Source organism: Nothobranchius furzeri, chromosome 4 (assembly GCF_043380555.1).
Source record: "Nothobranchius furzeri strain GRZ-AD chromosome 4, NfurGRZ-RIMD1, whole genome shotgun sequence".
Classification (NCBI taxonomy): Eukaryota; Metazoa; Chordata; class Actinopteri; order Cyprinodontiformes; family Nothobranchiidae; genus Nothobranchius; species Nothobranchius furzeri.
In genome coordinates, this window is record NC_091744.1 from 52,777,427 (window position 1) to 52,795,216 (window position 17,790).

The 17,790-nt window shown below is 44.1% G+C and overlaps 1 protein-coding gene across 9 annotated transcripts in view; it reads left to right on the forward strand.

The window, feature by feature from the left end:
* Positions 1 to 17,790, forward strand: part of LOC107395255 (suppressor of tumorigenicity 7 protein homolog) — a 124,001-nt gene that overhangs the window by 82,192 nt on the left and 24,019 nt on the right. For all 9 annotated transcript variants that reach the window (XM_054732759.2, XM_054732761.2, XM_054732760.2 and 6 more), the window contains one exon: positions 12,930 to 13,012. In XM_054732759.2, the coding sequence (XP_054588734.1) occupies positions 12,930 to 13,012 (83 nt within the window). The remainder of the gene's footprint in view (positions 1 to 12,929; positions 13,013 to 17,790) is intronic.

Sequence of the window (17,790 nt, forward strand, 5' to 3'; positions counted from 1 at the left end):
CGGATGACACCCAGTTTGCCTCCATGGTACTTCCCCAACTCTCAACAGCTGACTTTGCAGCCAAACAACGCCTTGACCCTGTCATTCGGCATGTCATAGCTCAGGTTGAGCGAGGAGAGTCACCACCGCCATTGCTGAGGGACGAACTTCCTGATCTACCTCTATTACTGCGAGAAGTAGATAAACTGGAGCTCCATAACACCCTTCTCGTCAGAAAGAGACAAGTGGGAAGTGACTCCACATACCAGCTAGTGCTACCTGAAGAATATCGACCGGTTGTATTACACCACCTTCATGATCAAATGGGTCACATGGGAATTGACAGAACGCTGGACTTGGTCCGTTCCCGGTTTTATTGGCCTAAGATGACTAGTGATGTGGTCAGTAAAATAAGACACTGTGAAAGATGCGTGAGACGCAAATCTCCGTCTGAACGATCTGCACCTCTGGTAAATATCAAAACCTCTCATCCCATGGAACTGGTGTGTATGGATTTTCTTGCAGTGGAACCAGATCGTGGAGTCAAAGACATACTCGTCATAAGTGACCATTTCACGAAATATGCCGTTGCTGTGCCAACATCAAACCAGAAAGCCAGAACTGTTGCCAAATGTTTATGGGACAACTTTTTTGTGCATTATGGTATCCCAGAACGTTTGCAAAGTGACCAGGGCCCTGACTTTGAATCCAGAATCATCCGAGAGCTTTGTGAGATGGCTGGGATTCACAAAGTAAGGACTACTCCATACCACCCAAGAAGCAATCCTGTTGAACGGTTTAACCGAACATTACTGGATATGCTAGGAACGCTGACAGCTCAACAGAAATCTCATTGGAAAGATTTCGTAAAACCTCTGGTGCATGCTTATAATTGCACCAAAAATCACGTTACAGGTTTCTCACCGTATGAGCTTATGTTTGGCCGCCAACCTCGCTTACCGGTGGACTTAGCCTTTGGACTACCACTTGTCAGAGAAGGAGCAACATCCCACACACAATATGTGGAAAAACTAAAGTCCCACCTGGAAGAAAGTTACAAGCTGGCCATCGAAAACTCAGAAAAGGTGATGAAACGGAATAAAACCAGATTTGATAAAAACATCACTGCATCACAGCTGAATGTTGGAGACAGAGTTCTTGTGAGGAATGTGCGGGTAAGTGGCAAACACAAGCTTGCAGACAAATGGGAGTCATCTGTGTACATCGTAGTGAAGAAAGCCGGCACTCTTCCTGTGTATACAGTTCGACCCGAAGGCCAAGACAAGCTCCTGAGAACTTTACATCGAGATCTCCTACTGCCCTGTGGGTATTTGCCACCTTCTGAAAAGGAAATGCTTAATAAGCGGAAGAGAGACATGCCTGTCTTGCCTGTGTCTCCTGTGCATGCTGATGATGATGACCCTGACGAGGAAGAACTCATCTCATACCTACCTGTTCCTTTCTCTGCTGAACCTGTCACCTTCACATCAACCATTGACTTATCCAATACTCCGCCACCTGTTCCAGTTACCAGCCAGACGGATGTCCCTGTAGCATTGGCTACAGAGGAAGAGATCACTAGTCTCTCAGAGGGACCTCTACCTGTACCTGTTGAAGAGGAACAAGTTATTGATAACGAATCTTTGGGGGCTGGCTTTGAGCCGGTTGCTCTTGCAGACACCTCTCACGATGACGGATGTCTATCTTTTGATCCGGTTGCACAAGAAGCATCCAGCCTTGCCTTGTCACAAGACTCACCAACTGAATCGGACTCCCTGAGTCCTGAGGCAGAACCACCCTTGAGGCACTCGACCCGCGCCAGGAATCCTCCTGATCGGCTGCAGTACGTCAGGCCTGGTAAGCCTCTGTTGAAGAGCATTCAGACCCTTTTACATGGGTTAAGTTCTGTCTTTTCCTTCGCTCTTCAAGACGATGAAGACGTGGGGGTGGTGCCTTCACACCTCAGCCAGCTGGTGATTCGCTGCCAGCCTAGTCCATGTACGAGGACGTCCATGGGATTAGGGGGGGAGAGTGTAACAACAATAACTTCTGACCCCATTTCCGCCAATCCTTTTATTGTGGCGGGAACAAACCCTGTATAAGTTCCGGGTAAATCAGCTGCCTCTTCCCTGTTTACCTGGCTGCTGTTTTCCCTGTGGTTGGCGCACTTGTCAGATATTGACAGATTTTACACGGCATACTAGCTGACAGTGTGCAATAACCCGGCCGATTCATTCATTTATACACCACCTCACAATCGACTCAACGGTGAGTTTTTTGTTTGTTTTGTTTGGTCATAAATAATGAAAGTACGGAGCAGCGGTCGCGCATTCTAGAATGCTGGTAAGCTAATGCTAGGCTAGTAACAGTAACTAAACCTTCTAGTTGTAGTCATCAAACCTTGTTGTTTTTGTTTATTCCACTTTGGCCGAACGTTAAATTAACGTATCAAGAGTTGAACGAGTGATTTGATTTTGGTAGTTTTGGTAGTTTGGTCCGTTTTGGTTACATTTCTGATTAAATGCCAAAACGGCCGATGCGACTTTTGCATTGAGTAAACCCCGGTTAGATAATTGAACTTGTTGTGCAACACCTGAGATTATGTGAGAAGAATATGTTTGATTAACTTATTAGCTTTATTGCTGATGTACTTTGATGGGACCCATGATGATGTTATTTTGTAATGGTATTTTGAATGATAGTCATTATAAGAGATTATATGATTTGTTCGGTTATTGGTTCATTGATTGTTGTATAACATATGGCATCAATTATTTAATTATTATTTAATCTATTATTTAATTTATTTGTCATAGTAGTAGAACACTGTTTTATTTTGTTCTGTGAATGATCAATTATGTTTTTGACCTTGTTTAGGTCAGGTTTTTTTTTCCCGTGATCAGCCCTGATCAGCGCGGGATGGCGAGCCACCCGACCACCGCTGTGTTGCGGTAGGATTTGCAAACCTTTGGACTAAAAATGGTTAACACATGACCTATCCCAGGCCCATGCACCTAAGTTGAACTCATACTGGACTAAACCTCATCCCACCTCCTTTTGGGATTTAATAAGCTGTTTTGTATTGTCACCATATTTTTTTTGTCTGTGTTGTATGTGGTTATAGTTTTTGTATATCTGTCTATGTATGCATAATATATATATTTTGAGCTCTATTTTGGGTTCCTGTGTTTTATTCACACACTCAGGCTCCACAGTCGAAACTACTTCTGATAGCTCACTGTCTGTGAAGTTGCCGTCAGGACACCTGGTCCTTTAACGTGTTACACCTAGGTGGAATTTTAAAAATGTACATTAATTATAATTAAAAGTTCCTGTGTGACATTTGTGACACGTAGCTGTAACTCTTTACTGCAGATAGACAGACAGACAGACAGACAGACAGACAGACAGACAGACAGACAGACAGACAGACAGACAGATAGATAGATAGATAGATAGATAGATAGATAGATAGATAGATAGATAGATAGATAGATAGATAGATAGATAGATAGATAGATAGATAATGTGAAGAAGTCAGAAGAGTTGACTGTTAAATTTTCCTCACGAAAAGAAAAATTTTTTTTAAACAAAGGTCAGTTCCTGCCCTGCGATGGACTGGCTCTCTGTCCAGGGTGTACCCCACCTGATTGCCCGTTGACCGCTGGAGATAGGCACCAGACCCCCCCCCCCCCCCCCCTTTCCCCCGAGACCCTGCGTGGACAAAGCGGGTTCAGATAATGGATGGATGGACAAAGGTCAGTTCCCTCTGTAAAGTCAGAGGTACGTAAGAGGATTAGGGCCACTGAAAAGGAAAAAAAGAAACAGAATTATGACTTTTTCCCCAGAATTCCCTGTCAGAATTCCGAGATTAAAAGTCAGAATTCTGAGACAAAAACTCATAATTTAGAGGGAAGAAAAAGTCAGAATTCTCTTTCTTTTCTTTCTTCGGTACAGAGTAGCCCCCTGCCACCGCTCTAAACGGTCGGCAAATTGTCCGCTCCCAACCCCATGACCCTGTCTCACTCTTTGCACTGTGCAAAAGTTAGCAGACCTGTTTAATTTCACAGTTCGTTTCATTTTCAGTACGTGAGGCAACGAAGTGGGGGGGGGGGGGGTGGGGGGGTTTCCTTTGCTTAAATAGGCTCAAGTGTAATGACCTTTATATTAAAACTTCACTTAGACTCTCCAACAAAATGTTCTCAGATAAAATGCATAAAAATGTAACAAGATATCACTGATTAAGTAGGCTATTTTTATGCTAGCCCAAGCTACTTCTAATGTCTTTGTTGGACGAGAGGAAAACAACAAAGAAGAATGTTTGAGCACACATGCAGCGTTCCAGGATGTACTGGGAACATCCAGACTTTGAATGAATACCAGATGGATCCATAGCATGCGGTCTGCTCTAAAGTTTGGACCACATCGTGCGTTCTTCGGCCGTCACACAGGACTGCTCATGTCACACTGCGAGGACTCCAGAGGTAGCACACTGTACGGTCCAAAATTTCAGTGAACCAAACTGTACAATGTCTCGCTCTAGTAGGACATGCTAACACCATGAGTGCGTCTGCCAAAAATCATACATTACTAAAAGCTGACAGCTAACCAAAACAACAATGCTGAAAAGAAATAAAGCACACCTCCGTTAACTTGTCTTTTATTAGAATCTGAACGAAACTCCAAAAATAAGTGGTCCACTTGTTCCTGAATGTAACTCAGGGCTGTACAGGGCTGTACATTTTTAACTCATAGCACTTGTGCTATGAAGGTCGTAGGTTTTTTAGCACAGAACAACACATTGTAGCATTAGCACAAAAAATGTGTTACAATCTCTAAAAACCAAAAGTAGTTATTTAAATTACTTAACCACACTGACAAACACCAGCGCATATAATTAAAACACAATAACAACCACCAAAGCAAATTCCTAGTAGCATGAGTCTCACTCATGTACTTGACAATAAAGTTGATTCTGACATATCTTCAGACATTTTTGTCAGTGTAATAAAAAAAAGCATTTTCTTTTATTCATTAGTGTAGATTTGTTCATTACAGAGGTTCGTCCTCAACGGCATAGACATAGAAGAGTAGACACCATGCAGATCGCTACTGTGTATGATAGTTGCATTGTCCTGTTCTACTTTTTATAAACCGTATGGTTAACAGGATGTTTTAGCTAAGGCTTTAGCTACATTGAGATCTGCAGCTCTCAAACCGTGTGAGAGTGCTATTCAGAAACCTGTTCACACACGCCAGAATCAGAGCTCACTTTATTATTCATCAGGCAAAAATGTGAGCGAGTTTGGTTTACGTTCACAAATAAAAACCCAATAAGTTCACGAATCAGGGCTATATGTTAACACTTTTAGCTTACAGCACTGGTGCTTCAAAAGTTGTAGGTTTTTTAGCACAGAACAAAAATGTATAACACCAGAATAGAAATTCTGTGGCAATCTCTAAAAACCAAAAGTAGTTCTTATAAACACACTGACGAACACTAGTAGTGTATATAATGGAAACAAGTGACAGGGTCCAAAAACTTTATATGTTTTAAATGAGCCAGTTTACCACAGGTCTGACTTGATGGAACATTCTGAACTTGAACAATTTTAATTCTATGAACAATAACATCTTCCGGCTCTTGGAGAGTTCAGACGCTTTTTTCCTCCTCTTCTCCCTATCTTATCCCAAGGCTCTTTGGGTATACGGCGCTTCTGCATTTTGTCTGGAAACTGGAAATTATTAAAATGGACCTGGTCAGTTGGTCTCTCAACGCGACTGACAAAATTTTTTCAACGATGAGAATGGGAGAAGGGGCTCCCGGTTGCCCCTCTGGGACAGAGCCAGCTGGGCATATCATGGACTCCTGAAAACAGTGGAACCTGATTTGCCTCTCTCAACTGTCTGTAGAGGATTCTGCAGCTAAAAAAACTACAGCGTCACGGACGTCACACACAGCGACGCTCAGTTTCTCATAAACAACGAAGACAGCGGTGGAGTTCACTGCGGCTCGTTCCTCTATTCTAAATGACTTGAACATGTCTTTAAAACCACATGTAGATGTGCTAAAAGCCTTTCTTCTAAAAAAAAAAAAGGTGTTTGCACTGTCGCCGGATGCTATTTTTGACTACAGCTAAAAAACTACAGTATTGTGCGGTACAGTCGGCATTTCCGTCTTTTTTCTGATTGGTTATTTTTGAGCTGGCTAGTCCTGCCTCTCAAGTGCCTCTCTGCCTGTGAGTTACCAGACTCTCTCTCTGTGCAGAATTAAACAGAGGACGAGTCTGGCATGCCGGGCAAACTAGATTAGCACATTGTGCACCAGTAAAAGGCATTCCTTACACAATAACAAGCAACTTACATTGTTTCAATAAAGTTCTGTGGAAAAAAGTAACTTGAAAAGATGTCGTACGAGTGCTACATCTAAAAATAATTTATCGCACAGTTTTTTCACCGCACGTGCGACATATATGTTGCACTGTACAGTAGTGGTGGGAATTCTGGCTCTTTTTAGAGAGCCGGTTCTTTTGGCTCAGCTCACCAAAAAGAGCTGGCTCTTTCGGCTCCAAAATGGCTCCTCAGATTTTCTGTTGCGTATAGTCAGTCAACTTCTTTGCAGTGAAGTTGACTGACTAGCTCTTGCTGCTGCTGCAGTTATTCTTTGAAGAGCTTCATCCACTGCTCTATTGTCAATGAAAGCCAGCTTTTTGAATCTTAGGTCAAGAATTGTTGTTTCTAACAGGACGGTGTTACATTCCATTCTGTGGAACGTTCTGTCCATGGATCCGCACAGAGTATCCACTAACCCCCAAATTCCACTACCTCCGCTCCGACACGAACGCCGGAGCAAAATTGGTCCCGTTGTAGTCAATCAGAGCAATTCCACTACTGTGGCCGTGCTCCGGCAGTGCGGCGCCTTGCGCCGCCCTCTGTTCCGGCGTCCGGCAAAAATAGAATCGATCCTATTTTTGCCGGACGCCGGAGCACCTCCGCAGTAAATCACAAACGCCCAACAGGAAAAGGAGCGAGCACAACTTCCGTTTTTTACAATAAATCGATAAACAAAAGGTGTTTTTTGTTTCATATGCACAGGTTTAACAACTTTTAACAACTATCAATGGCGGCTGAAGTTTAAATGCACAAAAGTAAGCCATAAATACAGTTTCCACTATCAAAGTAGTCACCCTTTGTTGATCCAAACACTGCTGATCTCTCAACACAAATGATGGGCAGATTTAACAGTTCATTTCGATGCTTCTCCCACACAACGGGTGTTTGGATCTAACTTCCGCGTTTATTGCTCGGACTGTATCACAAGATCTCGAAAATCCAGCGCATGCTTGTTTGCGCACCTCAGGTCTCCGCACCGGAGGGGAGCTGTTGTAGAGCGGGTACCAGTAAAAATTGAGTTCGGAAGCGAGCGGCTGCGGAAGGCGGGGGCGGACCGGAGCGGAGCGGAGGTAGTGGAATTTGGGGGTAACTCTTTCACATTCCCTGTGGTTACTCTGGTCTGGTGCTCAGCTGTCACTCTCTCCAGACCCTTGCACAGGATCAACATTTTGGAGGCTGTAACATAGCTGGAATAACAAATAAGTCTTCAAATTATCCTTTCATTTATTCATCAGTATCATTCTATAGTAACAAATAATAAAATAAATAATTAATAAATAAAAATTATAATGTGATAGCATTTATACACTGTACCTGTCTGCACTGATCTCCACTGTGGCCTGCTCAAATGGCTCCAGAACTGTGTATGCTTCCTGCAGTACGTCCCATTCCTCTTGGCTCAGATGATTGTAGCCCCCAGAAAGGGTCATTTTTGACCTATATATTGACCTGCATAGTGGCCGGTCATCTACAGAACTAATTCCACTATCTAGGTGGATGTTCTATTCTATCTTCTAACACCCAGAAGATTCTGCAGTGCTTGTTGACAGTCCATGAAGACAAGATTGTCAAACAAGGTCTCCAAACAAAAGCTGTCCTCTTATCTCAGACTGCTGGATTCCACACGCTGAATGAAAAGTAAACTTTTACAACTCATAAGTTAAATAACCATTTATAATCATATGGTTGAATGAACCAGATGTTATATGAAATGTTTGAATAATCTGTGCCTAATTCAGTGAAGTTGAAATGAATATTGTCCATTCAATGATCCATTTATATCTTATGATCAGTAATGTTTGATTTAATCATGATCTACACTCACTCACATTGCTCATTAGATGCAAATTAAGGTTTAGGTCACCTCACATAAAGTTTAAAGACTCTTTATCCACAGAATAAGAACAGCTTGTATCTGGAAGGTGTTGGTAATGCCTACAAACATGCCAAATTCTGATTGGCAGAAATGATAACAAGTGGACATGACAGGTGCATTGATGACAGCCAGGGTTGAGATCACTGCATCCTTAGTCTCCAGAATCTGTTTGAGCTTGTAAAAGGTGGCGTTCCACAGACTAACACAGTCTTGTTTGAGCTTCAGCTCAGGCATGCCCATCTGCCGTTGAGTCGACTTGAGCGTCTCTGTGGCTGTGGTACTCCTGTGGAAGAATTGCCTTTACTTTGTCCACAGTCGGCTTCATCCCCTTCAGAGCATCTCTCACAAACAGGCTGATAGTGTGTGCAAGGCACGGGTGGTGGGTCCATTTCAGCATTTTAATTGCTTTAGTTATATTAGCTGCATTGTCACTAACACAGCAAGCCACTTTGTTTTCCACACCCCACTCTTTTGCCACTTTGAGCAGCTCCTCTGCTAAGTTCTCAGAAGTGTGTCTGGCACTGAACTCCGAACAATCCAGCAGACATGACACCATTTTGTAATTTTCAACAAAGTGACATGTGACTGACATATATGATGTAGTTGTTCGAGATGTCCAGCAGTCAGTTGTTAAACAGCTGTGGCTGTTTTTACCCTTTCTTGGTGTAAAGCATGTTCTCTATCATATAGGCCTGGGATGATTCTTTGAGAAAGTGTTTTTCTGCTTGGAGCTGAGAGCATGGGTGTAGCTTCTGAATCCTCTGTCATTCACAACTGAGAAAGGCTGAAAGTCCCGTGCAGCCATTTTTCCAAGTTCCTCATCAATTGCTTTCTGTCTGGCTGGGGTCATAGCCTTTTGCAGAAACTGGCTCATAGAGCTCTGGGTAGGTGGAGGTGGTTGTGGTGGTGTATTGCATGATGCTGTAGACACTGCAGCAGCAACAGTGACAGTAGACACACTGGCACCTTCATTTGCAGGTTGCCTTGCTGGTCTACTTTCTTCTAACTGCACTGATGGGTGAACGGTTTTCATGTGCCTGTGCAGGTTATTTGTGGAGCCTGCTCTATATGATATCTTCACCTTGAACACGTTACACTCGGCCCTTGAGCTGTTTATAATACTGAAATGGGTCCAAATTAGGCTCAGATTCCGACTGCTGTCACTCATTTTCTCACCGTCTTCGTCACACTCTCCTCTCTCGCTCGCCTTTTTCCTCCTCCTCATTCCCTCTCGTCTCCCTCCGCCCGCATGTGCTCTGCTGTGTGTCTGTCTGTTCCTCCCTCTTCCCCGCCCTTACTGCTCTGTGTGTGGACAGTCTGGACACACAGTCACACATGTTGACCAATCGCCTGTAGCTTTCACCAAAACAAGAGGGAGGGTGGTGACGGCTCCCAGTGACGAGCCGGCTCCCGTCGTTCATGTCATAGAGTCTTCATAGTGTTAGAGTTCGTTCGCGACCGACACATCACTACTGTACAGCCCTGTAGCTTCCGCTGTTGCTAATTCTTCTCCTGTGTTGTACTCTTGCTATTAATTGTTCACTTGACTCCTAGGTTTTGGTTGTGAGAGTGCTTTTTAAGCTGTCACAGAGCCAGTCACACTGGACAGACAAAGACTTGCAAATCACCATCTTCATTGTTTTTTGTCACGATTCTGTTCACTACGATTTGGCTTGGACAGCCAAAAAATGCACAAAGTGGTCTGGGCGTAATAAGAGTACGGCTGCACACGCACGCACGTACACACGCGCACACACACGCACACACACACACACACACACACTCTTTGTTGCCTCAAGCAGTCATATAGCCATTGGGCTTAAAGTAGCTTTCCGGAGTTTTCTACTTTCAGAAATCCGTAAAAGTGATTATCTCATCATGTACTCTGATATAATGTAAGCAATTAGGGCTGCACAATATATCGTAAATATATCGTTATCGCGATATCAGCATGCACAATATGCATATTGCAAAGAACAGATAAATATCAGCTCAAATGTTTGCTACACATAATGCATTCTGTCAATCAAAAGGAAGCATGATGTTTTTTCTAACAACTAAAAGGAGCTCTTCACCCATTTGGCCAACTGGGTGCAGGGTTTCCCTTACATAGGCCACGGCTGAAATCCCACCGCCACGCCTACAACATCCCAAGTTTTATTGATGGTTTTTTTTTTTTGCGCCGTTTCCCGAAGAAGCAGCGGGAACTACTGTGTTGTTGCTTGTGATCACAGCCGGCAGGTAGCAAGGAGGAGGAGGCACGGCAGGGTGGTTACAGCTATGAGCGTACGGATAAAGCATTTTTGACGAATACGAGCAAGAAACGAGTGTAAAACTCGGAAATATCTGTAATCGTGCTGAATGAAATTCTCATTGGGTAACTGACTGTCTTCAAGCTCTGTGATTGGCCAGTCAGATTGAGCGCCCGCCCCTCCCTACACACAAAACTGCAGCCGGGAGCTCTGTCAGCTCAGCCCAGGCATCAACGCACACACACAGACAGTAAGCCGGGTGTGCACTGTGTGACTTTTTCACTTTTTTGAGCCGATTTTCCACTCGTGCGAGAATCCACAAGATCGGGGCGAGTTTTGCGCTGAGCGTCGTGTAGTGTACAGGGGGGTTACGAGAGGCGATTAACACCACGTGACCAGCTACCGATCAGCAATCGTAAGCTCGCACGGACTTCTGGAGTGTTTAATATTTATCTCGTTCCTCATGAGGGTTGAAGCGGCGCTGTGAGCAGCTGCGACCCAAAAAGTATCAGAACCGCTCACGGCGCATTCGCAATCCTGCATCAACTCCGCTCACCCGCTATTTCCCCAATAACACACCTTGTTCGTTTTTATTTCTACACGTTTTTTTACTCACAATGATTGTCAAGAAAGCGTGTTTGTCGTGTTCATGTCAAATTAAACTGATTACAAAACACAGATTTACTTTCTTTATTTAGTTTTCCTCATTCAAGCCCCATAAATTCCTGTGTGTCCTCCTGCAGCACTCCCGAAGGACAACAGGCAAAACAAGACAAAAAAGTCTGACGTGTTGTGTAAAAACTGCTATTTTTAGCATATTTTAGGTCCGACGTGTTGCTACCAGACGTACAGTGAGCACATGACTCGTGAGATCTGCCCTGCGAGGAAGTCGTACAGTTTGAGCTGAAGCTGAGTGTTACGAGTGAAAAAGCCGCACAGTGTACGCCCGGCTTATTATAATGTTCACTGTAAAGCATCTTGATGTTCTTAACAAATAAATCAAATCAAAAATATTGGTCAATAATGCCAAATATGTAAATTTGTGTTTGAGTCATTTTTATACTGGCTTAAAAATACTTCATTAAGTCTACTAAGCAGGGGTGTAGAACGTGTTTAATAGGGCCAGCCCAGTAATGATCTTGGACCAAAATAAAGGGGGCAGAAAGTCAAATACAGGGGGGCAGATGGAGATGTTTTTCCAGACGCCAAGAAAAATTAAATGCCAAATCCACCCTGCAAAGTGTGTCACTGAGAGTTTAAAACAGAAATTATTATTGTGCAAATATTGGTGTATTCACCTTTAATACTAGTTATTACAATGCAGCAGTCGCTGGATTGGTGCAGTTCAAAGTGGAGTGCATCAAATAAAACAATATTAACATAAAGGTGAGACGTGTCATCCCCCCCCCCCCCCCCCAACACCACCACCACAGCTGGAAAAATTCCTAGGGGAAACACTGGGGTGGGTTCTCATAGGTTAGATGCCCGCCCCCGAGGCGGATGGCACTTAATTTAGATGGTTAGCAAACACCTGAGTTAGCTTTGTTCTGCTCTTTCTGCTGATTCTGCTTTTCCCGGGATCCACTGATCGCCTTTTCTTGTTCATTTTCTTTTTCCCTTTCCTCACATCTTTTGCTTTTCTCATTTTTATGATTTTTTATTTCTTTGTTTTGATTATTTTTGTTCCTGAGTTATGTTTTTATTTATCGCAAGTAATATCGTCATCGCAATATTAATCACTGTAATCAAAAATCGCAGGTTTTCCTAATATCGTGCAGCCCTATAAGCAATACGTCTTTTTTAGGTTTTTTGCCAAGCACGCCCCCTGCCCCGCAGAGCTCCATGCAATAGGAAACTGAGCGCTGACCAGAACTAACCAATAGCGTTAGACTATTACTTAGATGCTTCAAATTCAAAGAATACCTCGGCTGATGCAGAGTTGATGAACTTTTCATGGACAAGAAAGTCTTTAAAATAAAAACACAGCATGACATGAGAACAATACTTGTAAAACAACATGGCCACCCCTAGAAAATATCTTCCGGGACCCCTTAAAAATGTAGTTTATGTTACATTTTGTCTGCATTTAACCAGTTTCCTTTCTGGTGTTAGACCTGCTGAACATCTTTACTCTGTGGTTAAAGTCTGGTCTCATGGAGATGTGCAGCAGGGATCTCTGGGAAGTTCCAATAGCTATGTCTGCACCATGTCTTACTGCATGAAACATTTTCTGTGCTGGAATTACAAAGTTCTTGAATCATGGAGCCGTTTAGATGTGTTCTCTGTAGGCATAACCTATATTTTGCCATTAGAAATCCAGCTTTTGATTTTGCAAATGTCTTTCAAAGAGTGCTACTTTTAGTATTGAGACCGTTTTTAATAGTAAAAGCTAACCCATGTGCTTTATTTTCTTTGTCCTTTCTCTGTAGTAAGCATGTTTCTCAACACCCTCACACCCAAGTTCTATGTGGCTCTCACAGGCACTTCGTCCCTCATATCAGGACTCATATTGGTAAGATGTGCTTGTTTTCATCCTTTATAGCTCTATCAATAGCCTGATATTGGTTAATAAATATTGATTGTAATTGAAAAATGTATAGCAGGGGTGTTCCATTCCTGACCTGGAGGGCTGGTGTCCAGCACGTTGTAGGATGAACTCTGTTTCAACACACTTGATTTCAATCAGTAGGTAATTAACAGGCTCCTGCAGGGCCTGATGAGATGCTGCACATGTGATTCAACCACTGGAGGAGAGAAGCCACTAAAACGTGCTGGATATTGGCGCACCAGGCCTAGAATTGAATACCACTGTTGTGCACCAAAAAGCTTTGGTCTTGGTCCTGCTTTCCTATGCTATAATGACCATGGAGAACATTCTGAGCAAGATGCACCACCTTACATTTTCATGCCCCAAAGCCAATCGGGTCATTTATTATTCATGTTCTTGCTGATGGGGTCAGGGATAACCAGTTTCTCTTTTTAAGAGCTTCATGGCGGTGTCATGGTGGCCCCTGGGCCATTTTGAGTCCCAACTAGGTTTCATATACTTTTTAAAGGCTCAACAAGCCTCCCTTTGAGGAAACCTTTGAAGGATGTTTGATAGTCTGTCACTGCAGGCAAATCCACTGACTATTCTTGTGTTTCCAACACCTGAGGTCGTTTCAGGTGTTTTGAGCAAACTGCGGATCTAGGCTGAGTCAAGCCATTCTATGCTCTTTGTTGCATGCTAGTGGCACCTAGTATTTGTTCTGTTCCAGGTTCTTCTCAGAGGCAGCGAACAGTGCAGCAGAGTTTAGTTTAAAATAGCCCATCTCTTAATTAACTCTCTCTCCCTTCCCTGCAGGCTGCTATCCAATTTGCGTAGGCTGTTTGGAAATGTGTTGAGCTCTGCACATGCTCTGTGAAATGAAGTGATGTGGGAAGCCAACTGGTTTATACATTTCTTCATACAGCCATTGGGCAGTTTTTCACTTTAAGGGTTCTAGATGTCACTATTATAGTCTAGGCTGCGCAGTGGTGAGAGCTGTTGCCTTGCAGCAAGAAGGTCCTGGGTTCGCTTCCCGGCCTGGGATCTTTCTGCATGGAGTCTGCATGTTCTCCCTGTGCATGCGTGGGTTCTCTCCGGGTACTCCGGCTTCCTCCCACAGTCCAAAAACATGACTGTTAGGTTGACTAGTCTGTCTAAATTGTCCTTAGATGTGTGTGTGTGTGTGTGTGTGTGTGTGTGTGTGTGTGTGCATGATTGTTTGTCCTGTGTGTCTCTGTGTTGCCCTGCGATGGACTGGCTCTCTGTCCAGGGTGTACCCCGCCTGATTGCCCGTTGACAGCTGGAGATAGGCACCAGCCACCCCCACGACCCTGCGTGGATAAAGCGGGTTCAGACAATGGATGGATGGATGGATTATTATAGTCTCTGGCCCTTCCAGCTGATGGTGTACAACCTTCAACAAGTACAAGTCTGTATATGTATTGTGTCATTAGCTGACCGTGACCTGTACATATTAGCATCGGTCAAAAACAAACCTTATCGGTTGATCCCTATAGAGCAGTGTTCTCCAACCCTGGTCCTCAGGGCCCACTGGCCTGCATGTTTTCCATGTCTCTGCATCAACACACTTGATTTATATTGCCTCCTCAGGAGGACATCAAGTCCTGCAGATGCCTGTTAATAGCTCATTCATTTCAAGTCACGTGAGTGGCAGCAGGGAAACACTGGTGTTTGAAAGGGCAAATTGGAAAACATGCAGGACGGCGTGCCCTGAGGACCAGGGTCAGGAAACACTGCTGTAGAGGGCCCCAGCAGGGAGAGGCCCAAACCGTCATCACCCAGCAGGCTCCACCAGTGAGACCTGTCTGGCCAGCATGGACACACATTCCTGACAGCGTGTCCTGGGTTCTGCTGAGTGTTCTGTCACCCTAGAAGCCTCCTGCCAGCAGGACGAGGCACTGGCCAAGATGTGCTTGGATGTAAACATCTGGCTAGGCTTGCCTCTGATTGGTTTAACACAGCATTATTCTTAGCCAATCAGCAGCACCCATGTGATTGTTTTATCCCCTTTAGCTGCTGCTGAATTATAGTAACGTTTCTTCAATAATGGATTGATTACATGTTACAGAGAAAACTAACTCTGTAACACATTCATTTTAACGCTGTTTTTCCATCACTGGTGAGGATTGGAATGCAGAATAACCAGTAAATAGAGACCTTTGGTTTTTTGCTTAGCTTCTTCTTCACCATAATAGACCACTTCATCACTGCAGATGCTGCCCCAGCAAGTCTTGGAGTTTGATGCTTTTATCCCAAAAAATTGTCATATCAAGCTTCAGTACAATATCCACAATGCACAACAGCATTTGTAAACATAACAGGAAATGACATCAAACCATCAAAACATTAAAAGCTTTTACACTAATGCAAAGATCAAAACTTACATTTTCAAATTATTTTTATATATATATAAAAGAAAACAAAAAGAAACATGCATGCAGAGTTTCAACAGGCGGGCCGCCTAGACGTATTTCTCAGATACCACTCCACCACTGAACCATGATGCATTTTAAATGTGTTCCTTGCAAAGGTTTGTGCCATTAGAGAAAAATTTGTCTTCGTCTTCGTCTTCCTCCGCTTATCCGGGTCCGGGTCGCGGGGGCATCATCCCAATTAGGGAGCTCCAGGCCGTCCTCTCCCCGGCCTTGTCCACCAGCTCCTCCGGCAGGACCCCAAGGCGTTCCCGGACCAGATTGGAGATGTAACCTCTCCAACGTGTCCTGGGTCGACCCGGGGGCCTTCTGCCGGCAGGACATGCCCGAAACACCTCCCCGGGGAGGCGTCCAGGAGGCATCCTGACCAGATGCCCAAACCACCTCAACTGGCTCCTTTCGATCCAGAGGAGCAGCGGTTCTACTCCGAGTCCCTCCCGAATGTCTGAGCTCCTCACCCTATCTCTAAGGCTGAGCCCGGCCACCCTACGGAGGAAACTCATTTCGGCCGCTTGTATCCGCGATCTCGTTCTTTCGGTCATTACCCAAAGCTCATGACCATAGGTGAGGATTGGGACGTAGATCGACCGGTAAATCGAGAGCCTGGCTTTCTGGCTCAGCTCCCTCTTCCCCACGACAGATCGGCTCAGCGTCCGCATCACTGCAGACGCCGAACCAATCCGCCTGTCGATCTCCCGATCCCTCCTACCCTCACTCGTGAACAAGACCCCGAGATACTTAAACTCCTCCACTTGAGGTAGGACCTCTCCCCCGACCCGGAGGTGGCAAGCCACCCTTTTCCGGTCGAGAACCATGGTCTCAGATTTGGAGGTGCTGATCCAACCGTAAATTTTTATATATATATATATATATATATATATATATATATATATATATATACACACACACACATATATATATATATATATATGTATATATATATATATGTATATATATACATATATATATATATATATATATATATATGTATATATATATATGTATATACATATATATATACGTATATACATATATATATATATATATATATATATATATATATATATATATATATATATACCGTAAATCCTCTAATACAGGCCGGTATTCAATTAAAGGCCGGGTCTCCAATTCTGGCCGGTGTCGGAGTCAGCGGAGGTAAATAATGACCGGTCTCTTATTGTGGCCGGATGGAATGTGGTAACAAGCAAGTACGAGCGTCCCAGCGGCAGGGTTATAGTCCCCAAATCAACCAGCAGGAGGCAGTAGAGGTTCACACAGACCTTTTTTAGGCTTTTTCTTCAACGCTTAGTAACGCTACAGACACGATCCTCTATCACGCTCCTACCACACAGAGTCACGGTGTCAGTTAACCATGCTAATTCAACCCGCTCCACAGAACACACATCACCTTCCCTGTGGCTTACATAACACTCACACAACACGCAAATCAGCACATAGGAACTAGCAGAACGATAGGAAACACATATAACACAATACCCAGAATGCACCTGGCTTACAACCCCTGCCAGGTCATTACACTATCAAGTTCAAAGAGAACGTGCTGATTATGCTGCAGAACACTCTGGGGAGCAGCAGTAGGGGGTGTATGAACTACAGTAATCCCTCGTTTATCGCGGTAGATGTGTTCCAGACCTGGCCGCGATAGGTGAAAATCCGCGAAGTAGGGACTCCCAGCATACCCCTCGCGGGGATTCCCTTCACGTCGCACCCACGTCACAAACCGCGGCTATAAACGGAAGTCGCCTTTCCAGCTCACCACTCAGTCATCGTTTCTTCAGATTCATGATCAGAGTTTCCAACCTACCGATCAATCCAACGAACTATCAGCTCATAGTAAGTTATCTTACTTACTTCTGGAAAGCCCGGCATTTCCGTGTCACTTCGTTGACGCTCGAACGCTCGGGGGTTTCCTAGAGCACTGACGCTATCACTTCCGCGTCTGTGAAACCACGCTCCCTATTGAATTATCGTATGATCACATTCTCCTTTTTGGGGGTAAAACTCAAGTGCCACACCGTAGGTACTGACACGCGATCGTTCATGTCGGTTCATTTCCTTTAATGTTTTCTGTCTTTTATTTGCGCCTGATGTGTATCGCTGCTGTGGAGCGGGGCGCATCAACTTGTCCTCCGACGCACAGATCACAGCAGGGAGCGCTCAGCTGTTTTCGCGGTCGGTAGATCTGCCTCCTGAGCACGGCCACAGTAACAATCAGGTGTCGCCACCTCAAAAACTAATTTAACACGCGATCGTTCATGTCAGTTCATTTCCTTTAATGTTTTCTGT